Consider the following 25,712-nt stretch of genomic DNA (forward strand, 5'->3'; position numbering starts at 1 on the left):
ACGTAACCTGTGCAGTGTGAGCGGGCTGCCCAGGGTCCCCAGGGGAAGGTCTGTGGGGAGTTTCCAAGGCAACAACAACATTTTATAATCTACACTCGTGACTGTGATTTATTCCTCCACTAACAAGTGTCTCTGAAGGGATGAGAAATGCAGGGCCCAGGTGCAGGGAGCCGGGTCACATTCTCCTGCCTGAGTCTCAGTCCTGGCTGAAGCCTGGCTACAGAGAGAAGAGGCCAATGCAAACAGCTCCATCAGAGGAAGGAGTCAGTATGTCGATGGGAGAAGCTGGGGGCAGAGTTCAGCTCTAACTCACTAGGGGTGCATCCCATAGTTCAAAATAATCAATGCGCCTATATTGAAATAGCTTGTTTTGTAATTTGGGGCTGGCTACACAGCACTTACTTTGAAATAAATTGCTATTACAAAACACCCCTTCCTCATCATGCCATGCAGGGACGTCGGAATAGCGAGCCCGTTACGGCTTGAAACAAGGGGCTTGCTCTTAAGACGTGTCTGTGTGATATGAGCACCACGTCCCCTAATCCTCCGAGCTAGCCGGCCCACGGGCGTCAGTCTCACAAGTGGCCCTTTTTCAGAAAGGAGCTTTGGGCAGTTGCAGGGATGTTGTGGGCTCTGGAACAAGGTAGGTGAGGCAGGAAACGCTTCCTCAGGCAGGGAAATTAGCTCAAGTGGTAAAGCCCTTGCTTAGGCTGCAAAAGGCAGTGGGATCAATGCCCACATTCTCCAACTACAGCTCAGTTTTCATCCCCTATTTTCACTGGGCTCAGTGACCCCCTCCCTCTTCCTTCCTTCTGTCCCAAAAGAGACAGACCTGGCTCCCCTTTCTTTTCCCCCAGCAATTGCCATGCTGTGGTGCAATGGAAAGCATTTTGGACGTCTAAGCTGCACTGGTCAGTGTGAGCACAGTCAGACATTCAAAGGCTGTGGGTTCAAGTTCCTTTAGCTGCTTTCTCATTTCCAGGGCACCTTTTACAGACCAGGCAATCCTTAGGCTGGCACTGGGGTGGGCTTGAGTCCAGACGGTTCCCAACAGACCCCAGTGAGGGCGGAGGGAAGGGCTGGTCCTTGGGGTTAGGGCTGGGAGTTGTTCTGAAAGGATGCAGGTGCCGTTAGACTATTTTGTCCCTCCCTGTCTCCTACCAGTGCTGAGCAACACTCAGGCTGTGTCTACACTGCACGGCTCTTCTGGAAAAACCTACGCAAATTTCAAAACCCAATTTGTGTAGCTTTTTCTTCTGCTTTTTTTGGTAGAGGCTTTTCCAACATTTGGCCTGTGGACACTGGGCAAGTCACACAAGGGAGGCAGCAGGAAGAGCCGGCCCAATGCACCAGCCTCCCAAGGCAGGGGAGGCCAACCCACAAGCCTCCTGCAGCTGCCTGGCCTGATTCATCTCCCTTCCCCAGGCTGGCACCAAGGGGCATTCTCAGCTGATGTCACCCCCTCTGTCCTGTGGGAGTTGGGCTCATCCCAGGCACAGGCTGGTCAGCAGCAGCTGCACTTACCTGGGCACCCAGGGGAGCAGCAATAAGAGAAAATCCTGTGTTTCTGCCTGGCTTCAGACCAGGGAGCTTTTGTACATTAGGCAACTGTGATGATCACTACACCAGAGTGGTAGAACTTGGCTGATTGTTCTGTTCCTGGCTCTTTCTAACACCCTGCTCTGCAGGGGAGGCGAATGCACCTTGTGAACACTGCACCTCTTGTTCTCAGGGAAGCCACTAACCCGAGCTGCCAGCTCCTCATTTCCTCACCAGCCCCTTGAGATTTGTAGCTCAAAGCTGGAGCTGCTGTGGCACGAGGTGAAGCTACAGAAGCTGACAGGACAATCAGCAGGCGGAGGGTTATTTTTTCTCCCCCCTGGGCTGTTGTGGCTAGAACTGAGGAGAAGAAAATCCTCTTCCCTTCTCCTCAGAAGATGGAAATTGCAGTTTGTTCTCTCTCTGGTTCTACTGAAGCTGGACACCAGGACTAGACTTTTTCTTTCTAAAACCCTGGTGAAAGCTCAGAGTGAATGGTTTGCAGATTGAGAATGTGAGTTAACAAAGGACATTGCCCAGCCTGGGGATTGAGCCCATGACCATGAGATTAACAGTCTCACACTCTACCAACTGAGCTAGCCAGGCTGTGTGCACCAGCTCTTTGCACACCCCATCACAGCATAGAAGAAGCCAAGTGTTCTCAAGTGCCTGACTTAAGGCTCTTTCTTGCCCCTAATGGAGGGTTCTGGTCTGTGGGGAGGTTTGAGCTCAAACCCCACTCCCGACACACCCACTTCTTTCCCCACTAGGAATGGCCCCATTTCCATCTCTCCAGTGACAGGAGAAGGGGCCGGTTTCAGGATTTCTTTTAGCGAAGCAGCAAGGGGGGATGGAGGAAATTCAAACCCCTTTGGAAGCTTTGTTCTCATGGCACGAAGTGAGACAGGAGGGGTGTGAGCTTTGGAGCCCAGAAGGGGCATTTGGGTGCACCAAGGGGCAGCAAGAATTCAAGCCCTCAGGCTAGTGCATTGGGGACAATGTGTGAGCCCTTCCATGAGCATTTTTTCTCCCATTGGGGAAAGCAGCTGGGCAGGACCAGCCTGCAGCCCCCGTCCCTTTCAGCCCCAGGTGCAGGAGGTAACAGAGAGGGGAGGAAAGTCCATGGCCAGAGCCTCCTCCCAGCAGTCTGGCCCTGAGCAGAGTCTGTGCATGATGGAGCCTCTCCCAGCAGGATTCTGGCCTGTTCTCTGCAAAGTGCTCAGCTGTTTCATTTTCTGCAGGAACGAGTGGGATCCATGCGCCCTGCTCCCCAGTGAGAGGTATGTGTCCTCTTCCCCCCTTTCCACAGACACAGCAGGCCAGGGGGCTATGAGCCTCCAGAGGCCCCTTCCTACTTGGCCTCCCACAAAGCTGGGGTGAAAAATTGCTAGACCCCAGCCCTCCTGGGCCAAGCCATGGCAGAGGTAGCAGGATTCACTCCCATTTTCTCCTGCCTGCGCCCTGGTGCTGGCCCCTTTCCTGCTGCCCCAACTCTTATTCCCACAATGCACTTTGTGCAGGGGCCATTGGTCTTTGTGCCAAGGTGCGTGGCTGGGAGCCAGGACTCAGGACCCTTCCCCCAATCTCCCCTTTGACCCGTTCACACTGTCTGGCTGCCTCCAGCACGGGCTGAGCTCAGGAGCCAGGTGGGTGACCTGCCCTGCAGCTGTGATGGCATCAGGCCCTTCCCACCCACCTGCTCAGTCTGGAGATGGAGCTCCAGTGGCCTCAGACACCCAGCAAGGGGAACAAAACTCTCTTTATCAAACCTCAGTGAGTGAAAGTTGAAGCACCTGGAGCTTGTAATAACCAGCTGAGCCCTAGCAGGTCCCACTGAGATTTGAACTCAGATTGCAGGATTCAGAGTCCTGAGTGCTGCCCTTACACCATGGGACCTGTGGGGTGAAAAGGAAGTGGGCACCTCTGACTCTCAGCTCTCAGGCTGGTCTCTGCTCTCCTGGCTCCCTCCAGCTGCTTCATCTCTCAGGACTCCCTGTCCTGCCCCAGCTCTGCTGCTTTCAGGGAAAATTCCTTGTTAGGACCAGTCACACTCTGGGGTCAGTGTCCTTTGGCTGTGTCCTGCAGAAGAACAAGGACCACGTCCAGCTGGGGATGAATGGCCACAATCGATCTTACAGCATTTGATTTAGCAAGTCCAACTAAGACTCACTAAATCAAACCCAGAGGCCACCCCCACCAGCTTCCAGCACTTCTGCTCTTTGCCCCCTTCGGCTTCCTGCTGTGGGGACATGGCCAACTCCAGCTATGTAGGAAGGGATGGCAGGGAGAGCAGACACATTGGCCAGGCACCACTGGGGGCTGCCTCCCTCATCTCCCCCACACCCAGCAGCTGTTTGGCCAGCTTAGTCACGGGGCTGCTCTCTGGGACGTCACTCCCAGCTCCTCCACCTGTTGCCATTGCCCATCCCAAGGGAGGGGGGACGAGAGTCACTCTCCATGGTTGCAGGAGCTGCAGAGGTGGCACTTGCAGGGTCTCTGGGCACTGACACCCCCAGGGAATCACAAGGGCACTTGGTGCTGGCTCACCTGTCCCAGCAATTGCAGTCAGAGCCCTGCCTTGCCAGTGCCAAGCACAGCAGCCTCTCAGGGGTTAGGGTGGAGTCCCCAGGCTGGGGCCCGGCCACCTTCAGTTTGGTCCCTTCCCGAGGGCACAAAACCGACAACAGAGAATTCCTTTGCCCTGCAGCAATCGCTGTTGGCCAAAGGGTTAGCAACCGAATATTTGCCCAAGTTTAAGTGCAGTGGCACACTGCTAAGTGTGTTTCTGTGGTGTAGTGGTTATCACATTTGCCTAACACGCGAAAGGTCCCTGGTTCAAAGCCAGGTAGAAACACAGCGTCTTCTCTTATTGTGGGTGCCCCTGGTTCCAGGGTCTGCCCCCTGGTGCAGGGCTGGGCGGCCTGTGTGCTGGCTTTCAGGAGCATGTGGGAGACAGTGAAACAGGTTAGGCTGAGATGGGAGGAGGCAGGGCTGGGGCTGAGACTTCTCAGAGATGCCTTGCCTTGGACCAGGTCATTGCCGCCACACAGTCCAGGACCAACCCTGCAAGTGCCACTACTGTGGCTGTTCACCTTTGGCGCAGTGTGGCTGGTGCTTTTGCCGCACGGGGACACAAAACTACATAATGTCCCGCCTCATGCCCAGTCCCCAGCCACCTCGTTCTCCTGGCTTTCTTACCACCCAGCACCCCCCCTCCCCCGGCTTCCTTTGACACCCTCCCTTGTTCCTGCTCCCCCACCCTGCTCCTTCAGCCACATTCCTTCTGCACCCTTTCTCCTGGACACATACGGCTCTTTGGCGCTTCTCAAGCCAGGCCCTGCAAGGAGCCACCAGGGCAAGAACCAGCCCTTGGAGCTCGGCTTGCACCCGATCTGGGAGTTTCCAACCACATCTCACCTGGGAAGAGGTGACTTGTTCTCCTTCCTTCTGACCTTACATCTCTGTTCCCTTCAAAGGTCTCCGCTGCCTCTGGACCCACCTCCTCAGGGCGCTGCCCCTCTGCCACTGGGCTGGGAGTGGGAGACTCCACAGTCTCTGCACTTGGGCTGGGAAGTCTCATTGGGACTCGTCTGTTGATGGGTTAGTCAGCCCGATGGCCTGGCAGATCCATTCCGTAGCGTTGCCCGAGAGGAGCTTTACAAGTGCCCAGTGTCCATTGGTATTTTCTGGGGCTCTGTGTAGAGGATTGGGCTTGGCCATCTTTTCCACGGGAGATGCCTCTTCTTTGGAACAGGAGCTCCCAGGAGTTCATGGAACTTCTTCTTCTCAGCTTGGGAAAGGGACGACTAAGGGGCGACGGGACAGAGGTTTACGTAACGATGACTGGGGTGCAGAAAGCAAATAAGATTTTTTTTTTCTCCTACTCAAGATCCTGGGTGAGAGAATGAAACTGGTAAGTAACCAAATTAAAAATAAACCAAAAGGAAGCATTTTTGCACCCAGTGGAACTCCTTGCCAGAGGATGTTATGAAGGTGAAATCTATAAGAAGGTCCAAAACAGAACTGGATAATTTAATGTAGGAAAGGTCAATCAATGGCATTTAACCAGGATGGACAGGGCAGGTGTCCCTAGCTGGTGTATTCTAGAAGCTAGGAATGGGCGACAGGAGGCATCACTTAATTGTCTGTCCGGAGGATTCCCACTGGGCAATGAAATTGGCTGCTGTTGTGAGACAGGATCCTGGGCTAGTTGGCAACTGGCATGGCCCAGTCTGGCTGCTTTGATGTTCTGTTTGGTTTCTGTTCTTGTCCCCTCTGGCCAATGGAAAATGGACCCTCGTCCTGAAGGGGACAGAAAGTGGCCTGTGAAAGGCTAATGTAAGTAAGGAAAGTTGGTTATTCATGTGTCCCTGATGGTCTAGTGGTTAGGATTCAGCACTTTCACTACTGTGGGCTGGGTTTGATTCCCAGTCAGGGAAACCAGTTTTAACTTTCACATGACAACTCCCCACTCATTCATCTTACCTCATTGTTCCAGCAGCTGTGACCCAAGAGGTTCACTCAGGGCTCGTTTCCCAATGTCACCTACCACAGTATTCACACAGCAAACTGTAGTGCAGAGGAGTTCTGGCTGTTCTGGTCTTAGGCTGCCTTGGAGATGAGTTCTGCTTCAAGGTCTTCCCTCTTCTCTTCTCCCCTTTTCCTTCTTCTTGCTGGTCTCCTTCTTGGACCCCAGTTTATATAGAGAAACTCAATACTGCTTAGTTGTTCCTTAACCAATTATTTTAGTATAATTTCACTAACCAATCAGAACATTCTGTAACAGAATGACCTAACCAATCAGACCCCACCGCCTTAGCTGATTTACACCTAGCAAAATCAATTATCCAGCAGACAGGAACAGATCCAAGCCAGACTATCACACAGACAAACAACACTACTCGAGGGGGTGGCAAAATGGAATCTGGGAGGCCAGACTCCTTCGTGCTCCGCCAGGACCATGCACGGGACGGGCAGCGCCCCAGGATCTGCATGCGCCCGGATCAGTCCCACACCCCGCCGGCCGATTCTCTTCCCCTGCTTCCCCCCTGGACATCCCCGCTCACCCCCACCCTGGTGGCCTGGCAGTTCTCCCCCACTTCTCCTCTTGATCTACCCCCTGCAGCCCTGCTGCCCACACCAGCCCTGCTTCCTCCCATCAGTTCTCCCCCCCATCTTTCCCAGCCAGCCCCACTGCTCCTCCCTTCCCCCAGCCAGCTCTGCTTCTGCCAGCAGAACCAGAGTAATCCAATAAACCCTGTACCACCACATCGTGTACTGGAAAGGGGCTTGTTTATTTTCAGAAAGCCGACGCCATCTTTGGAATTTTGTATCCATATTCTCATTCCGGATGGTGAATGCACCAGGCTCTCTCCATTCCGACACATGGCAGTGCCTTAAACCTCACTGGCACTGGCAGCAGCGGGGATACTTAAAAGGCTTTTCAATGTTTATTCAGGATCTCTGGGCCTTGATCAGACCCCCTCCCTGCTGGTTGATGCTCCACCCACCCCAGGCCAGGCTGCCACTTCTCTCCTGGCACCACCAGTCCTGCTTTCACAAGCCAGTAACCCCCACACCCCGCAATATCCCCCATAATTTAGACCTACTGAACAGGTACAGGCCTTCCAATGGGGTTATAGAAGAACCACATTGTCACATAGGACCTTTCCAGGGCAGCAACATGAAGATCCATGAGCACAGACAAAGGAAGGTAAATGCAACTGTGAAGGGACTCGAACCCTCAATCTTCTGATCCGAAGTCAGACGCCTTATCCATTAGGCCACACAGTCTTGACTTGCAGAGAATTGGATTTCCTGCAATGTGTGGGTAGGGAAAAGTCTCCCTAGTCCAGTGGTCCCCAACGTTTTGGGGATTCTGGGTGCCTGGGGGCAGGGCCGCTCACGCACCGCACCTCCAAGGGCGGGGCCGCTCATGTGCCACGCGCCCGGGGCCAGCACCGGATTGTGCCGCGACCCCAGAGCCAGGGCCGGCACCAGCATGTGCCGTGACCCCAGGCAGGGGCTTTCCAGGCACTGTGTGCCTGGGGCCGGCACCGGCATGTGCTGTGACCCAGGGCAGGGGCCGTCTATGCTCCTGGGGCTGGCACCTGCCGCATGCCCAGGCCAGCCCAGATTGCTCAGCAGGCCACATAAATGGCCCAGCCGGCACCATGGCGCCTGCGGGCACCGCACTGGGGACCACTGCCCTAGTCCATCAGGTTTTATTATTTTCCTTGTTTGGGGGTTTAGAAATCACGTCTGAGCTGGTGAATTATTCTTATTGTGTGTAACTAAGAATTGCAGACCAGGGATTTTTCCTGAGTCTATGTCACTTCATGGCTCTCTACCACCTAGGCTATCTCCATACTGCATCTCTCCTCCGCAAAACCTCATGCAAATGTAGCACAGATTAGCATATTGCCATGCTCATTTGCATAATTAATTGGGGTCCGTTTTTGCACAAGAGGCTTTTGCACAAAAAGGAGCTGTGTAGACTGGGGATCTCCCTGCTTCCTGCTTCCCCTGGCTCTAGCCTGGCCCTGGGCCTCTTTCCTGCCAGCCCCATGGGGCCGGGGAAATGCAGGGGGCCATTTCAGAGTCTGGTTGGGGGCGGCGACCTGTCCATGCCGTGTTGTGGGAGGGGAGAGTGTCACACGGCTTCTACTAGCGCTGATACTTAAGTAAAAACAAAACTTAAACAGGCAGCGGGAATGGGGCAGCTGGAGGGAGCCAGGAGAGCAGAGGCAGCCTGAGAGCTGAGAGCCCCAGGTGCCCACCAAAAACATCAGCTGTTTGTCCCATGCTGCAAGGGGCAGCGCTCAGGGCTCTGAACTTTGCAACCCGAGTTCAACTGTCAGTGGGATTTTCCTAGGCTGGTTGTTGCAAAACCCTCCCGGCTTTAAGTTTCTTTTCCTCAGGCTGGTGAGAAGAGATTTTTGTGCCTTCTGCTGGGTGTCTGGTGCCCACTGGCGCTCGGCCTCTCATCTGGCTGGCTCACAAGAGCTGGAGCCATGAAACCTACCAGGCTGGCTAGAGATGCAGGGGGCTGAGGTTGTATTTCTCGCTGCTTCCTCTGATGCCCTCAGGTCCGGTCCCAGCAGCTTCCAGACTCTGCCTATTGCCCCCTGGCCTCTGCTAACCCATCCATTGGGTGTGGAGCTATTGCCTTGGGCGTAGAAACAGTCTGGGAGAGGGAGCAGCACAAGTGAGAGGCAGGACCCAGATGCACTCGACCGGTTTGGTTCTTTTGGATCTGCCCCTCCTGCACCCCTGGAGACATTGAAACCAAAAAAGACCCATGAGAAGAACCCAGCTATTTTTCTTTTGCTGTGGCATGAATGGATCTAGCTCAGGGGTCCTTCTGCATGGGAAGCGCCCCTGTGCTCCTGGGTTCTTCTGCGATGCCACTCGCTTGGGGGAGCACAGGGCCTGACACTTGTAGACTGGCCAACATGGACAAACCAGCAGTACTCAGGCCCCATTCTAAACGGGCCCAAATGTGGGGAAAACCTCCTCTTTCAGAAGAGTCCTTATTCCTAATAAAATGAGGAATACAGGGCTTCCGAAAGAACACGCCAACTTTTTTGGAAACTGATCTCAAAAAGTTGACCTGTTCCATGGACGGGGCAGAGTTTTTCCCAGATACAAAAGTTATCTTGGAAAAGCTCTATACTGCCACTGTAGCCAAAAAGGGCACCATGGCTAAGCTGGCTAAAGCACTTCTCTTGTAAGTAGGAGATCCTAGGTTCAAATCCCAGTGGTACCTTGCTGTCATCTTTGCTTATGTTTTCCTGTCCCCTTCTGGGACACAGAAGAGGCCTCCCCTGGCCACCCATGGAACTGCTGGTTCAGGAAAAGGCTGATTGGGGAGGAACATTGGAAAGAAGGAAACCACAAGCCTGGAGCGGGTGCAGAGGCTGCTGTGACTGGCACTGGCAAGGCAGGGCTCTGACTGCAATTGCTGGGACAAGTGAGCCAGCGCCAAGTGCCCTTGTGATTCCCTGGGAGTGTCAGTGCCCAGAGAATCTGTGAGGGATGCAAATGTAGACACTCAAAACTGGGATTTAAATATCCTGCACTTCATTTGCATATTCACAGACCAGTGCTATTTCGAAATACTTTATTTTGAAATACAAAACGCTGTTGAGATTCGCTTATTGTGGGAGAAAACCCTTCGTCAGAACTAACCCGTAAACCTCATTTCATAAGGAGTAAGGGGGATTTTGAAAGAAGGGTTTTCTTTCCAAAGAACTGTGTCTAGACAGCACGTGGTAGTTCAAAATAGCATATTTCGAAATAGCAGCCAGACATGATTATGCAAATCTCCGCTTCATTTGCAATGTCACTCAGATGAATTTGCATTTCTCTCTGGGAAGAGGAATGACGTGTAGACAAACCCTCACATGGGGAGATGCAGAGATCAGAATTGCCCCGCCTCCCTCAGCTTGTCTGGCTACTTTGTCCCATTTCCTGCCTCCCTCCCAGAGCTGACCCAATGGCTGAAAGGGACAGTAGCTGCTGCTGATGACAGGTAAGGGGAGAAGATGGGCAACAAGACCCTGGAGACCACGTGGCCTTAGATCCTGGCCACCCACCATTCACTCTGATGAGGCCATAATCTGTGAAGGGGGAATTTTGACTGACAGTCTCCTCTGAGTTGGAATCCCAGCTCCTACAGAGTTCAAAGGAAGGGGACAGCCCAGTAGGGACTGAAAACCACTGCTCCAGGTGAGGTTTGAACTCACATCCTGAGCATGTCTCCTATGCGCACTGCCTTATAAGTACTGTGCACTGACCCATTGCACCACTGGAATAGAGTTTTCTCCAAAGTCCTTACATTGAGAAAGTAGAATTGAGTGAGAGGGGCAAGAAGATCAATTCTCAAGGATTGACACAAGCCAACATTTCACTAGCAAGCCCCACTGAGATTGGAACTCAGCTTATAGGACGTAAAATCCGGAACCCTGCCCCTTCCACTATGGCACCATCATACTGCCACATACTTGAGGTTCTCAGCTGGTAGCTGACACTCTGCTCTCCTTGTTTCTGCCATTCAGCTGCATCACCTCTCCAGACCCTGCCCCAGCTGCATGTGGGCTCATGGGAATGAGCTGGCTCCCTCTCCGGCAGAGGAAGGAGAAACGTTGCCCTGTCCCTCCTGCTTAGCTGGCTGGCCCCAGGTAAGGTCACATGAGATTATCCAAACACATCTGTAACCCCCAAGGAGATGACTTAGATTCCCGGGGCCTTGTCTGCTGGCAGCTCGGGGAGAGGCTCTGAGTTTGCCTTGGCTCCCCCTCCCTACTAGGGACAGAGTCTGCCCGGCAACCCATAGGGAGTGAGATGCCCCTCCCAGGGGGAAGGAGAGACCATTGTGGAGGGGAGTCTGGAGCCAGCAGGGCAAGGGGAGCTAGTAAGCCGCAGGCCTGCATGCAGGGTTCCCCCTGAGAACTGGCCTCTAGGAACCTGAAGGCAGGATCCCTCAGCTGGGTGTTATGTCTCCACTGTTGAGTCCCAGTTTGTGGCGTTTGCTGGGAGGCTTCCCCAGCCAGGCTGAGTTGGTGCACTCACACACTATGAATGACCTCAGGTTGAGAGATGACTCAGTCGCTGCAGAGGGGCTGCTCTCTTTTCGCAGGGACCCTCTTCAGGCAGGAACCAGGCTGCTTCGGTCCCAGAATTTCCCCCCACCGCGAAGGGGTGCAGGGCTCAAGATGCAGGCCACACAACTGCACCAAAATTCAAACTATAACCTCCTAGCCCAGCATCCAGACCCACAGAGCAGGCAGCAGCCCTGAACTCACCGCTAGAGCTGAGCTGAGCATGCGGTGACTCCTCTCACCCAGGGAGCAGGAGAGCCAACTCAGCCTGGCTGGGGAAGCCTCCCAGCAAACTCCTAGGATGCCCTAGGCTGCCCCTCGGGGGGTGGGCTGTGAGCTCCCACCTGGGGGAGAAAGTTGGAGGGGAGAGAGTTGGGAGCCAGGGGGCTCTGAGAGAAGAGAGGTACGGGGGGGGGGGGGGCGCAGCCCCAGGAGCAGCTGCACCGCAGCCCAGCTCCAGCCCTGGGAAAGCGTTGGAATTAGTCGTGGGAGCAGCCTCCTCACCCTCCCACCCCTGGCCTTGGTGGAGGCCTCCAGCCACCAGACCAGGGCCCTGGCTGCCAGAGCAGATCCTGCCTACCCCATCCTTATGCTACATGACTGCAGCAGGCCCTCAGATCAGGCTGTGGCCCCCACTATGTGGCAGGCCCTGGCTCCCCACTGGAGCAGCCTCCCCCCAGCCACGTGGCAGTGGCCAGCTCCCAAAGCAAGCCTCAGCCTCCAGAGCAAGCCCTCCTTACCACATGGCTGGAATAGGACCTGACCGGCCTCCACCACGTGGCCTCGGTACAGGCCTCCAGCCTCCGGCACAGGCCCTTTCCCCACCTCCCCCTGCCATGTGGCCACAACATGCAGGATGTCACCAGAGAAAGCCCTGCACCCCCTACAGCACCCTCTCCAAGAGACCACAGCAGGCCCCACCCACCAGAGCGCATGCCACTCACCTCTGTGGAGGTGGGGTGGGTGGGTCATTTTTTGTGTGTGGCTGTACAGGCGCACACCTTAGAGGGAACGCTGCCTGGCATTTTCCAGCGTTGTCCCTCGGCCAGGGTAGACCACCCCTTCGAGTGCAGGGTATATTTTCTGAGGACAAGTAAATCTCATTGTGGCCCTTGCAATAACCAGCTCGGCCTCGCCTACCCTGACTTGTGACTGCACAGTGAATTGGATCCCACTCCTCTAACGCCCGAGGTGTCTACACTGGCCTAACAAACCACCGCCACAAGAGACACGGCCCCCCCGCTCGACATTACTTCGAAGTAACAGCTCGCTCTTGCAATGCGCATGTTGTTATTTCGAAATAAAGACAGTTATTCTGAAATAACACTGCTGTGCAGACATCCCCTAAATGTATGACAAACAAAAATATCTTTTCAGTTGCTTTACACCTGGGAAGAAAGCTTCACCACACTCCATGTTATGAGTCAGTACATGCCAGCGCCGTTAATACAATTAAGTTAATCTGTGAAGACTCGGTAAAAGGATCCCTTCTCTGTTTCTTTACCAAACTGTATTTGTTGTGTTTTTAAAACCAAGGACATGAAGAGCCCAATGCTGCTCTGAAATCAACAGTGGACACTGACTGCAAATAATATTTCTACAGAAAAATAAACTAAAGAGGATATTGCAGCAGAGATTTGTATGGAGAGGAAGGCAGGATGGCAGACTGAGGAAGGAGTGATATTAAATGATGCAGGAGCAGGCAGGGAGGGGCTATATCTTGATTACCAATGATATGTGGCTAGAAAGTTGAAAATCGCAGGAATTAATGCAGCCAGAAGTTCAAAGAATCTTACAAACGAGATTGGTTAATTCGTTCTATGTTTTTTCACCTATGAATGTTCAAAGGTGCAGCGCTGTATGGGGTGTATGTGCTCTGCTGTCTAGAGAGAGCCAATCAAGATGAGAGTGAGGGAGAGTCACACACGTGTGGCCTGTGCTGGTTATGACACATGGACATTGTGACTGAACAGTCTGATACTGCCATAATGAATTGGGTTCAGTGAAATGCTTTGGATTTCTTGAAGTGTCACAGCTGAAATACACATGATATATACAAATGTAAACCTGTCAGATGTTGATATAGACATGAGGGAAGAATAAAGGTCAATAATTCCATTTCTAAAAATTGATTTTTAATAAAAAACTGTTAAAATTTAAAGGAAAATGTTGTGCCGACACCTTGTTACAGTGACAGGCTTCTAAATTAGAAGACATTTTTTCTTTCATGTTTGACATTGAGATTTCACAGCAGTAGAAAACAGAGAAGTGAGGTCCCCTCCCCCATCCCGTCCCATCTGCGCACCCTGGCCCAGGGGACGGGGCAAGGTGAGGGCAGCAAACCCCACCCACTGTCTGGCCGTGTTTCTTACCAGCCTCACCCTGTGCTTGGGTGCAGTAAACCTGGGACAGGGGATGGAAAGCAGCCTGGGCTCCTTCCAACCAGGGGGTCCCATTCACCCAGCCTGGGCTGGGCTGCCAGGTGTCTGGTTTTCCACTGGAAGCTCCAGTTGCAAAGGGAAAGGGGCAGTGACTGGTTGGCACAAAACATCCAGGTACCTGCAGTATCCAGCCCTGCCCCTGGGAGGAGGGGCCAGTCGGTGCCGCAGGGTCACTGTCAGGGGCAGGGATTCCCTCCCGCCAGGGCCGGCACCGGGCAGATGGTCAGGGGAGCCGCGTTGGTGCCCCCAGCGTTGAGACCGGGACAGAAGAAAGGGCGGAGCGTCCCGGAGAAGGTGCCGGTGAAGGTGAAGAGATGGGACCTGTCAGTCACATTGTAAAACGAGACCTCGCCCGCCTCATAGTTCAGGAAAACCCCCACCCGGCTAGGCCTGGTGCTCACGGGGAGGGGGGTCAGGGAGGAGATGCAGGCCTTGTATCCCCCGTCCCTCAGCCACACGGCCCAGTATCCGTTCCCAGGTGTGAATATGACCTTCCCCTTCCTGCTCACAGATTCCCTGCAAACCCCCAGAGTCCAGCCTGTCTTGTCTCCCACCTCCACCTCCCAGTAACACCTCCTGCCTATGAAGCCTGCAGCACCCAGGACAAAGATACAAGGGTCAAATCTCTCGGAGTTGTCGGGCAGATCCTGGTGCGTGTCTCCAAGTCTCACACTTTTCCGATCCTCAGACAGGACGAGTTTGGAATTTGCCGTGTCTGGATCCAGCGTCACGTCCACTGGGGAGAGAGTCACAGAGTCAGGGCCGGGGGCAGGGGCGGGTCCCTTGGGTCAGGGGGAAATTAACCTGCCCCCCCCCCATTAAGCGCTGTGCGGGGGGGGGGGGTGTTATTGTCTGAGGGGAGTCAGGGCCCCTCTGCCGGTGATAAGACAGAGTGGGAAAAGGGCAGGAGGAGCGGGGGAGGGATGGGAAGCTGTCAATGGGGGGAGAGGCAGGGTAATGCTGGGAGAGGAAAGGGGAGGGGCAAATGATGGGGCAGAGAGCAACCATAGGGCCAATGTGGGGCAAGAGGACAGAAGGGTGAGGGAAGGGGCAGTCCCCAGGAGGGCTGGGGGGAGAGGCAGATGTAAGGAGGGCAGAGGGAGGGGTGGACACCAGGGGGTAGAAGGGCACAGGGGCAGACAGAGGGGTGTGGGGAAGGGCAGGCCCTAGGGAGGCAGAGGGGGGAGGAGATGTGGGCACCAGTGCGGCAGAGATGGGGTGGGGCCTACACCACAGGACCCAAAAGGAGGCCCAGGGAGGAGACCCCCGGCAGGCCGAGGGGCAAAGGGAAGAGCAGGCCCCAGGGAGGCAGATTCCCAGGAGCGCTGTGAGCGAGACACGAGGAGTCGTCCTTCCGCTCTGCTCTGCTCAGGCCTCAGCTGGAGTCTTGTGTCCAGTTCTGGGCCCCACATTTCAGGAGAGAGGTGGAGAAATTGGAGGGTCCAGAGAAGAGCAACAAGAATGATGAAAGGTCGAGAGAACATGAGCTGGGAGGGGAGGCTGAAGGAATTGGGCTTGTTTAGTTTGGAAAGGAGAAGGCTGAGAAGGGACATGAGAGCAGTTTTCAAGTATCTAAAAGGGTGTCACAGGAGGAGGGAGAAAAATTGTTCCCCTTGGCCTCTGAGGGCAAGACAAGAAGCAATGGGCTCAAACTACAGCCAGGGAGGTTGAGGTTGGACATGAGGAAAAACTTTCTGCCTATCAGGGTGGTGACACACTGGAATAAGTTGCCTGGGGGGTTGTGGAGTCTCCACCCCTGGAGATATTGAAGAGCAGGTTGGACACACACCTGTCAGGGATGGTCTGGATGGTGCTTGGTCCTGCCATGAGGGCAGGGGACTGGACTCAATGACTCTCGAGGTCCCTGCCAGTTCTGTGATTCTGACGGAGGTGAAGGCAGAGAGGGGCCTCAGGGAGGCAGAGAAGCAGTGACCAGAGGGGCTGGTACCAGGGGCTGGAGGGGGAAGAGAGGTGCAGGATCGGGGGACAGAGGACAGGGGCAGGGGAGAACTAAGGGGAAGGTGGAAGGAGTGTGAGGGGAGGGGGCAGGCAGCAGGGGTGAGGGTGGGGAGAGGAAAGGGGCTTGTGCTGAGGGGAGGGAGCAGGGCAGGAGGAAAAAGCAGAAGCACCAAGGGGAGAGCAGGGGAGAGTAAATGCCAGGGGACAGGGATGGGGAAGGTACCAAGGCAGATGGGGGCGGGGTGGACAGTCTGATCCTCAGTGGGTGGGGAGGTGAGGGAAGGGTGGGCGCCAGGGGGCTAGAGGGCTATCAGGGGGAGGGGTAAAGAATGGGGGGCAGAGGATGAGCAGACGGGGTGGCAGCAATGGGGCAGAGGGAGGAGCAGGCACCAGGGCTATCAGGGGCCAAGGGGAGACAGTGAAGGGAAAGGGCAGGAGGAGCGGGGGAAGGGTGGGAAGGTGTCGGAGTGGGTGAGGGAGGGGACAGGCTGATGCTGTGAGAGGGAAGGGGAGGGGCAGATGAGAAGGGAAGAAGGGAGACCATGGGGGCAAGAGAAACAGGCACCATGAGGACAGAGGGGGGTGAAGGGAGGGGCAGGTTCCAGCCGGGATTTCCCTAGGACCCCCGAGGGGTGTACACCAGTGTTCCCTCCAACTGTGCCTAGCCGTGTGTGGAATACATTTTACGATGTGCACTGAGGCGCGCCCAGGAGACACACGGGCTGTGGCCATGTGAACGCTCTGCTGATCCGCTGGGCAGCTCCTGACTCTCCCCTGAGCGCGCAGGGCGGGAGTGTCAGCAGGGCCCGGACGAGCTCTCCCGGCTGCTGTCTGTGCAGGTGGGGCTAGTCTGGCTGCCAACCCACTAGTTTGTAAGTAGGGCGTGAGTGAGCCTCCCACCTCCAACAGCTCGTGAGGGAGGCACCAGGTCCAGCCTGTATTGCCGGGGACACGCCTGCCCTGCCTGGGGCCCGGCCCACAGAGCTGGGCTGCCCGGGATCCGTTCTGCCTGGGGCTGGGCACAAACCACTGAGGTGCCATGTGGGGTCAGGAAATGTTGGGACCCTTTTAGTGTCTGAGTGACGGGCAGCAGCAGGGCTGGACTGGGCCTGCCTGGGGGAGGGGATCTCTCAACACCAAGGCTGTGTCTACATTGGCACCCCTTTCCGTAAAAGGGATGCTAATGAGACACTTTGGAATTGCAAATTCCGCGGGGGATTTAAATATCCCCCACAGCATTTGCACTAACATGGCTGCCACTTTTTTCCGGCTCGGGGTTTTGCTGGAGAAAAGCGCCAGTCTAGACGGGATCTTGCGGAAAATAAGCCCTTTTCCGCAAGATCCCTTATTCCTACTTGAAAGGAGGGGCAGGGTAGCGGGGGATGGGAGGGGGGTGCAACTGCAAACCAATGGGCTGTTGCCAATGAGGGCAGTATGAGGGAGTGGCCATTTCTCCACTTCCTGCCCCCTTCACCTGGGGGCCAGTCCCAGTTCACACCCATGTGGCTGCACTGGGGGTTTGCACGGGGGCAGCTGCATCAGTGCAAGGGAACCCGGCTCCCACGGCCTCAGACACTGTTGTCCCGGGGCCGTGCCCCTCCCCTCACTGAGTTATGGGTCAGTAACTGCAGGTCGCTGGGACTGGGGGCTGGACTCTGGGTAGCTGAGGCGCCCTGGACCAGTGACTGGCAGGGAGGGACTGTCCCCAGCCCCAGCCCCTCGTGGTGATGGGCAGGCCGGGCTCAGGGCACCAGCTGGACACTCCAGAGCGGCTGTGAAATGTGCCCTGGCCAGGAAAATCCCCCCAGCCCTGATCTCAGCCCACAGACCCGGCTGCCAGAGACTCGGCTCCAGCCTGAACTCTCTGCCCAGAGCGACGTGTCCCCTGGGCCCTGTGAGCGGCACAGACCCTCTGCCGCTGCCCCGGCATCTCCTAGCACCAGCACCGGCCACAGAGCCCCTCCTAGAGCCCAGGGGGGCAGCTAGCAACTGCCCCAGACACCCTCCTGGCTCCCCTCGTCCAGCCCTGAGGCAGACGCGCTGGGGGTCTCACACCAGGCTCTGCAGACATGGCAGGTTTGGCTACACAGGCGGGCAGCACGTGCCAGAGCCGGGAGGGGCAGACACTGGTTATGGGGTTCGTGCCCCAGCACTAAATAGCCCTGAAGAGCTTGGGGGCTGTTCTCACACGACCTTCTCTACTGAGCCCCCCCCCAGGTATCAGGGCCTGCGCCCGGCCTGTGCTGACACAGCCACCCCTCTGTTGTGTGCTCCCCCTGGCTTGGAGACTCACTGCCCTGGGCCGAGCAGACAAACCCCTTGGCTACTACGCTGTTTTGTGCAAGAAATATGGAAATGAGGCAAAGCATGGAATACTGCCACACCTCATTTGCATAATTAACGAGCAGCCGCTTTTTGCACAAGAGACTGTTGCAACAAAGGAGAGGTGTAGACGGTGCCTTTTTGCGCAAAAACCTCATGTGCAAAAATGAAGCTGAATTAAACAGGAGACAGGGCCCAAAGACAGACCCTGGATTTGCCTTGGGCCCAGCCCCACTGGCTGGACACGCCCGGAGTTTTCTCCCCAGGCTGCAGAGCGCCGAGGGGACCCTGCCAGGAAGCCGCTTCCTGCCCCAGACCGAGGGGGGATGAGAGGGTTCAGGTGAGAAGCGGCTCCTGGCCTTAGCTCTGGAGTCACAACCTGGCTCCATAACACCCCCCAGCCCCTCCCCAGGATCCAGCTTTGCCAGCAGGGTGTGTGAGGCCCCCCGACTCCCAGCCCCTGCCTGTGGGGTCCCTGCACTGGGGTGAGCCCAAGGGTCTGGTGTTATTGCTCTCCCAAGGGCCGGGCCATCTCCTAGGCCTGAAGCACTGGCACAGTGCCGGAGGCGGGGGGGGAGGGGGGGCTTCCGGGAGCCAGTCACTCCCCAGAGCGGGAGATGGCGTCACCGACACCAGTGCAAAGCCAATTACCTGCGAATCCTCGGGCTCGCCTGAGTCCTGGAACAAGCAGAGAGGGAGAGAGAGAGGTGAGAATTCCCACTGCAGAGCCCCCCGGAGCGGGAGCAGGGATGTCCTGGCTCCTTCCACCACCCCCAGCTCTGCCCTGGCTCCCCACAGCCTCCGACTCCCCTCAGCTGCTCTGTCCCATGCTCCCCAGCTGGACTCCCCCCTGCGCCGATTCCCTCACACCCGCCCAGCCATGGGGCTGCTCCAGGTGGGGGAACAGGCTCCCAGCAGCTGCTGTGCCCGGCCCTAGGGCAGCACCCCAGGATCCTCACCTCTCTCCGCAGCCAGCGCCCCTGGAAGGGAAGAGAAAAACCCATCAGTGGGGGGGCAGTGCCCAGGGCTCACGGCCCAGCTCTGCCCCGCGCTGCCAGAGGGTCCTGGGGAGCAAGGCCCCAGAGCCAGCTTCTCTCAGATGTTTCCACCCCCAGCCACACAGCCCCTGGGATTTCACATGCACCCCCACAGGGGTGGTGCCCAACTCCTATGGCACCAGTGGGAGTTCGGGGCCCAAGCTGCTCCGAGGCTGCTGAAACTCCCGCCAGGCCCCTGTGTGACTCACTGGGCACCTGCCCAGCTCTGAGCGTCTGGCCCAAGGGGTTCAGACACCAGGCCCAGGCGCGCGGCTGGTGTCAGTTAGGGAGGCTCCGCGAACGTCCAGGGAGCTGGGACTCGGGTCCTGAGTCTGTGACGTCGTCTCCCACGGCAACCAGCTCCCAGCGTCCCCAGAAAACCTCCCTGCCCCATGGCTCGCGCAGGCTGGGCTGGGGGACTCTGCTTGGCAGCAGGCGGTGGCGGCCACAGGGACCGGGGCAGCCGGGGAGGCACCTTCACTTCCTGCGCCTGTTCTCCACCATCCACGTCCCTCTGGGATCCTGCCATTCTGCTCAGTGCAGCTCCCTCTGCCCAGGAACCCGCCAGCCCCCCAGGAGCAGACCCTGGGGCCTCAGGGACCCAGCTGGGCCTTTCCACGCCCCTCCCCACACCCCCAGACAGTGAGAGAGGAGCCCCCAGCAGCGCCGCCCCGTACCCAGGAATCCCGTCACGGCCCCCTGGAGACTGTTCTCTCCTAGGAAGTCCCGGATTCTCCGCTCCAGCTCCGGGCACTTGGGCGCAGGATGCGGCGACGTCGCCTCCTCGCCCCTGCAGAGACACGAGGGCGTTATTGGTCTCCTGCCTCAGCCCCTCAAAGCCAGACAGGGGAGCGGGTGGGGGCTGGGCCACAGGCAGAGCTCACAGGGCCCGGACCTTGGATGCTCAGGGGGGTTTTTCCTGCCAGGCCAGGCCTGGGGGCCTCTCTCCAGCCAGAGGGAAAACAGCCCGGGCAGCACCAGGCCCAGCTCCCACACACCCGGCCTGGCCCATGTGCCCCCCTAGGACCTGGCTGGGCCGCTCCCAGGGCTGAGAGAGGGGCCCATTCTCCAGGCCCAGACACTCCTCAGCTTCTCCGCTCAGCCCCCAGGGGCCGGGTCACTCTCCATTGGGTGAGGGCTCCAGATGAGGAAACTCCCACCCCCCCCCCCCGAGGCCTGGCCTGGGACACTTGGCTCTTTCCCCACAGGCCCCCCATGGGCCATGCCAAAGCTGGGGCCGGGTCCCAGCTGGGCCGTTGGGATGACCAGCCTCAGCTCTATTAATAACCCCCTGAACCAGCCAGGTCCCAGGGAGGTTCCCCAGCCCAGAGCTGTGGGGCAGTCCCCTCCCAGGGTGCATCACACCCCGGCAGTGGCCCCAGGGTGGTGGGTACGGAGGAGGCAGGGTTCAGAGGGTGAGACAGGCCCGTTGTGGGGGGCTGGGGCTGGAGTCACTGCCTGGGCTCTGAGCCTGCTCCCAGCATGACGGGGGTGAGAGGCAGACGGAGCCCGGACGTACCTGCTCACGGCGCTTCTCACACCCTAGAGGGGAAGGAGACAGAGCAGAGAGTCACTGCCCATGGCCCAGCCCGGCCCCTGCCCCACAGAGGTCACACTGCTCCCCTGCCCCACAGGCTGCTCCCCCAGGTGGGAGACCCACTGAAGGGCTGTGCTAGGGAGAGCCAAGCCCTTTTCACCAGCTGCTTTGCGGGAGGGGGGGGCAGCTTTTCACCAGCCTTCCCAATGGCTCAAACTCCTGCCTCTCTGCAGTCCTGGGGCCCCGGCCCTGCAGCCACCCCGGGCCCTGCTCCCCCCCCCACCCCCCCCAGAGTTACCCTGTGAGCCCCCAGTGACTCAGGGGCACCCCTCCCTGCACTGGGCTCCAGGCGTGTCTGACCCCCCGTCTCACCTGCAGCAATTCCAGCGCCGGCTGCCGATGCTTCTCCTCCAGCTCTGAGATCAGGGCGCTGAGCCGGGAAATGTCCTCGCCCAGGCGGGCGGCGTGTTCCTCCCTCCTCCTCCCAATCTCCTCGTCCAGCTCCCCCAGCCGGGCCAGCAGGCGGCGCTCTCGCTCCACCAGGAACTGCCGCAGCCGCTTGCACTCCCAGCCCACCAGCTGTCGCTCCACGTCCGTCTGCCTCTGGGGGCGCAGAGCGGACGGGGCCGGGTCGCGGGTGAGCGGGGCCGTGAGAAGTGGCAGGGCCTTGTCCGGGCTGCGCAGAGCGTTTCACTCGGTGTCTTTGCCCGGCCGGCTGGGCCTTGCCCAGGGCTTGTCCCAGGGCAAAAATTTCACCGAAAATCACCCCAAGCCCCATCACTGCACCAACAGACTGAGGTGCAGCCTAGGCCGTGGGAAATGGGGCCCAAGCCAGCTGCTGGTATCCCTGGGGTGTCTGACACTCACACCTGGGGGTCAGCACAGATCTTCCCTCAGCCTGACCCTGCCACATCTGGGCATACAGAGCAGTTTGACAAGCCTCACCCCTGCCCCCCATGGGAGAAAGGCAGAGCCAGAGGCTGCTCCCAGCCAGCCTGGGGTGAACTCACTGACCTCAGTGGGAACTAACACCAGCGTCCCCCAAGAGTCTGACCCAAACCCCACCGACTCCAGTGGGAACTAGCACCAGGGTAACAGAGGAGCCTGACCCCAGTAGGGTCACTCTTGATTTATACCAGGTAGCTGTGAGCGGAGGCCGCCCCACACTGAAGTGACCCTGAGCTGTGTCCCTGCATTAACCCTGGAAACCCTTTAACCTTCTGAAGGACCCAGACACCAGCCAGCACAGAGACCCGCCTGATGCTGTCACTGCTCCTCCCCCACCATGCAAAGCGGCTGGGCAGTGCCAGGCACCTACCAGGAGCCTCTCGCTCTCCTCGTCCCAGTCGGATTCCAGGCCCCGGAGCGCGTCTCTCTCCTCCCGCAGACGCTGCAGGCGGCTCAGGATTTGCTCCTGCAAACACAGACAGCGGCGCTGGGGGCTGCTTGTGGCCACTGGCTCGTGCCCAGCGAGAACAGCGCCACGGAGCAGTGAGGCAGGGGGAGCAGGCCCCCCCCCCCCTCCAGCCCTTGGTAACTGCCCAGCAGCGCTGCTGGGCCTGGCCCAGCTCCATGTGGCTGGGTCGTGTTCCCGGGAAGGCCCCTGGCTCTACCCAGGGCAGGTCAGAACACGCAGGGGGCTCTGGCGCTGCAGAGAAATTGCCCCATAAGTCTGGTCCCTACCTTGCACTCTTGGGCAGCCTCCTCGATGGGCACCACCGTGTGCGCGCGGTGAGCCCGGGACCTGTCGCACACCACACAGATGGGGGCTTGATCCTCTTGGCAGAAGAGCTTCAGGGCCTCCTGGTGCCTCTCGCACCCTGGCTGCCCCGCGGGCACTGGCCCTGCCGGGAGCCGCAGGCGTTTCACCAGCTCCACGAGGTTCCCCAGCTGGTAGTTTGGCCGCAGGTGTCTCTGTGGGATGGTCTCTCTGCACTGGGGGCAGGAAAAGTTGGGCTCCGACTCCCCCCAGCACTGGCTGAGGCAGGCCCGGCAGAAGTTGTGCCCACACTCAATAGTCACTGGGTCTGTGAAATACTCCAGGCAGATAGGACATGTCACCTCATCCTGGAAGCTCCTGGCCAGGTTCCCGGAAGCCATGGCCCCTCTGCAACCCCACCCTGCGGGTTGGTTTTGTTTCCCAATCAGAGGAAGCAGCGTAGCCTGTTCAAGCTGCTTTATTTTTTTCTAAGCAGGTTGTACAACTCGGAGCCAATCACACTTGCTGGATGGAAATGCAGAAATTCAAAAACCGCCACAGAAGTCAGACCCCCCAGAAATGCCCCAAATAAGCACCAAGCTACCTAAGAAAACTCCCAGGCAGTTACAGACACACAGAACCTCGCCTGGTTAAAAGTCTCTGGGGGAGCCGTGTTAGTCTGTAACTAAAAGAAGCTTAAAAACCAACAAGTTTTCATGGGCACCTCCCCCTGCTCCATGTTTGCCGTCTGAGGCAGTGGGCTGTGCCACGGAAGCTCATGACACTCTCCAGATTTTTTGCTAGTCTCAGATGCTACGGGGCCAAGCGTTTAAGGCACCCAGAAGCCGGTGCTGCTCCCATTTATAGGCGTAAGCAGGAGCTGAAGGACTGTGTCCCTTACAGCGAGCTGGGCCTGGGGAGGGACCCTGAAGGGGCAGTGGGATTAATCCCCCCTATAACCCCTCATGTTTCACAATCAAATTCTGTTCCCCTTTTGCCCCCAATAATACTGGGGTGCTGCTGAGGCACGTGACTCGCCCCATCGTTAATGATCATCAGAGCCAGGACCCATTTGGGTACGAATGTCTCCCAGCAGCTAAGTCAGGGCTGCCCCCCCCCACAGGGTGTTCTACTGCCCCAGGTGGGGTGAGGAATGGGGGTGATAAGGGCCCCCCCACCCCAGGGCAGGACCCAGAGCGGCCACAGACCCTGCTCCAGGCCCTCGTGTTCCCCTCCCCTCGGGCCCCACAAGCTCAGGACCATGGGCCCCAGGGGGCGGCTGCCCCCCTTGCTCAGACACAGCCCCCCAGGTAGCAGACTCGCTCTGTGCCCCCCCCCCCCAGCTGCCCCCTTCTGACACGGGCTGTGACCCGCTTTGGGCCCCGCCCCGCTCTCACCCCGGGGAAAGGCCCCGTCGGGCCGAACTCGCAGCAGCGCCCCCGCTCCGGCTCCGCGGCACGTGCGGAACCCCCCGCGTCGTGACACGCGGTGCCGGCCCCGCCCCCTGCCTTCGCTGCTGCCGCCCGGCCCGGGCGCCCAATCGCGCGAGGCGGGGGCGGGGCCAGGCAGCTCCGGGTCAAAGCTAAGCCCGGGCGCGGATCCCAGACCGGAGTCACTGACTCGCTGCGCACGCGCGGTCCGACCCCTCCCCCCTTCCTCTGCCGCGCGCCGGCCGGGTTTTCAGAGCGTCCCGCCCGCCGCTCCCTGCCCCGCCCGCCTGGGCGTCTGACTCTGTGGCGCGAATTCTGAAGGAGCCGTTGGGGCCGTTACTCGCCGCGCGCCTGGTTCGGCTTCCGGTCAGCGCCGCGCGGGGGCGGGGCAGGAGGACTCGGAGGCGTTGAGGTGAAGTGGGCGGGTGGAGGCGGGCGGAGCAGGTGACGTGTCAGATGGGGGCGGGGCAGATACATCGCGGCGGGGCAACTGGGCAGCTTGGGGGGGGGGGGGGGGTAGACATCGCGTGACACCAAATAAAACTGACAAGGTGGCGGCGGGGCAACTGGTGCCTTTGCTGCCCCCCCCCCCCCCAGCTGTGCCAGGCTCCCCAGTGCGGGTCTGTCCCCGCCTCCCCGGGCAGGCGAGTCCCCCCCCCGCTGGGGTTACAGGCTGCACTTGGTCTAGGAGCTGCTGCATGTGAGGCAACGGGACCCCCGCTGCAGAGACCGGCCACTGCCCCTGCCTGTGACCCTCTTGTGCAGGAGCGGCTCTTTCTCAGTTTTTCAGGAAAAAAAACCTCTTGTGCCAAAGTGGTCCCTAATTAATTATGCAAATGAAGCTGTGCTTCATTTGCATAAGCTTTTGTGGGAAAAGGGTGTAGTACAGACGTAGCCTGTCTCTCTTTTTCCCTCCTTTTTTCTTTTTTTCTTCCCCTGCCTTATTTATTCTGGGATCTAGACTCTAATACTCGGTCATCTGAAGAAGTGGCTGTGCCCACGAACATTCACGATCCCATCGACATGTTTTCTTAGTGTTTAAGGTGCTACTAGAGCAGTGGTCTCCAACCTTTTCACACCCAAGGTCGCTTTTTAAATCTCCCAACAGGCAAAGCTCCACCGCCCCACCCCTGCCTTGGAGCCCCGCCCTCTCTATTCTCCTCCTGTCCATCACTTGCTACTTGCTATCCCCAGCCCTTACTTACACACTCAGATGAACAGTTTATTTTTAAATTATGTGATACATAAAATCACGTGTTTATACTTCTAAAATAAATGGTCTGGTTTTTATTCAAGATTCGTGCTATTTAAATCTACAATGAAGCATTTATATAAGCATTTATATATATATTTTGTGGGGAGGACAGAGTTCTGCAGCTGGGGAGCAAGTGGAGGCAGAGAGTCCCCTACATCTCCAAGGATTCTCCCCCCCAGGGAACCAGGGAAACCAGTGCTTGCCTGCCCTGGGGCCAACCCTCCTGTGCAGTGCAGGGAGCCCATGCTCCCTCCTGCAGTACACCCAGCAGAGCAGCCAGTGCACTTCTGGAATCTCCCGAAGTGGCACTGAGCTGTAGGACTTCTGTCCATCCCCAGGAAGCCCACACTACCTCCATTGTCACTGGAGGTAAGTAGTGAAGCTTCTTGGGGGTGTGAAAGTAGAAAGAATTATACTGTAAGAAAAAGATGAATTGTGCTGTAATAATTGAATAAGTTAAAGGAATTCTGTTTGGCTTTTAAGAGGAAGAAGAAAAGTATGTTAATGTTGATTGTAGGTATGCAGATCAAGGTGCTAGCCAATTTGGGCCTGAGTTTAACAGGAAAAGAAACATTAAGTGTTAGGAAACAATTCCAGATAATCAGGGAGATATAGCCAGGAGATTGCTGTGTGCTTAATATTGAAATGAAGAGTACTTGAGTAGCCTCACACTAATTATGTGAAGTTTTGCCCCCCTTTTAATCCTGTTAATTTTGGCTTCCTTTTGACTGTATAAAATCAAGGGGTTTGAACCTTGTAGGGTACTCACATTTTCTCCAAGCATTTTAGCAAAGCTTTGCTGAAATAAACAGAGCAGTCTGCCAAATCTGTGAGTCCTGTCTGACTTTGACAATTTGGAGGTTCCACCGAGATGGCAACCGTCTTCGCTGA

At 57.4% G+C, this 25,712-nt stretch overlaps 1 protein-coding gene and 5 non-coding genes across 6 annotated transcripts; 2 read left to right on the top strand and 4 right to left on the bottom strand.

Annotated features, from left to right (window-relative positions):
- Positions 1–2,072: 2,072 nt before the first annotated feature.
- On the bottom strand, positions 2,073–2,145 carry TRNAK-CUU (transfer RNA lysine (anticodon CUU)). The gene has a single exon. It is a non-coding gene; the product is annotated as a tRNA-Asn (tRNA).
- A 1,219-nt stretch (positions 2,146–3,364) lies between these two features.
- Positions 3,365–3,435, bottom strand: TRNAQ-CUG (transfer RNA glutamine (anticodon CUG)). The gene has a single exon. It is a non-coding gene; the product is annotated as a tRNA-Gln (tRNA).
- An 885-nt stretch (positions 3,436–4,320) lies between these two features.
- On the top strand, positions 4,321–4,393 carry TRNAV-AAC (transfer RNA valine (anticodon AAC)). Its single transcript has one exon. It is a non-coding gene; the product is annotated as a tRNA-Val (tRNA).
- Positions 4,394–5,906: 1,513 nt separating this feature from the next.
- On the top strand, positions 5,907–5,978 carry TRNAE-UUC (transfer RNA glutamic acid (anticodon UUC)). The gene has a single exon. It is a non-coding gene; the product is annotated as a tRNA-Glu (tRNA).
- A 1,281-nt stretch (positions 5,979–7,259) lies between these two features.
- Positions 7,260–7,332, bottom strand: TRNAR-UCG (transfer RNA arginine (anticodon UCG)). Its single transcript has one exon. It is a non-coding gene; the product is annotated as a tRNA-Arg (tRNA).
- Positions 7,333–13,606: 6,274 nt separating this feature from the next.
- Positions 13,607–23,728, bottom strand: LOC102450629 (zinc finger protein RFP-like). Its single transcript, XM_089771102.1, has 9 exons — positions 23,534–23,728; positions 22,121–22,661; positions 21,756–21,851; positions 20,810–21,040; positions 20,420–20,442; positions 19,578–19,690; positions 18,823–18,843; positions 18,515–18,541; positions 13,607–14,318 (listed from the first exon to the last, which is right to left on the bottom strand). Exons 2-9 carry the CDS (start codon positions 22,535–22,537, stop codon positions 13,759–13,761), a joined length of 1,488 nt encoding a protein of 495 aa, XP_089627228.1. The 5' UTR covers positions 22,538–22,661; positions 23,534–23,728; the 3' UTR covers positions 13,607–13,758.
- Between the last annotated feature and the right edge of the window lie 1,984 nt (positions 23,729–25,712).

The sequence above is a fragment of the Pelodiscus sinensis genome, chromosome 19, assembly GCF_052426305.1.
Source record: "Pelodiscus sinensis isolate ZL-2025 chromosome 19, ASM5242630v1, whole genome shotgun sequence".
NCBI lineage: Eukaryota > Metazoa > Chordata > Testudines > Trionychidae > Pelodiscus > Pelodiscus sinensis.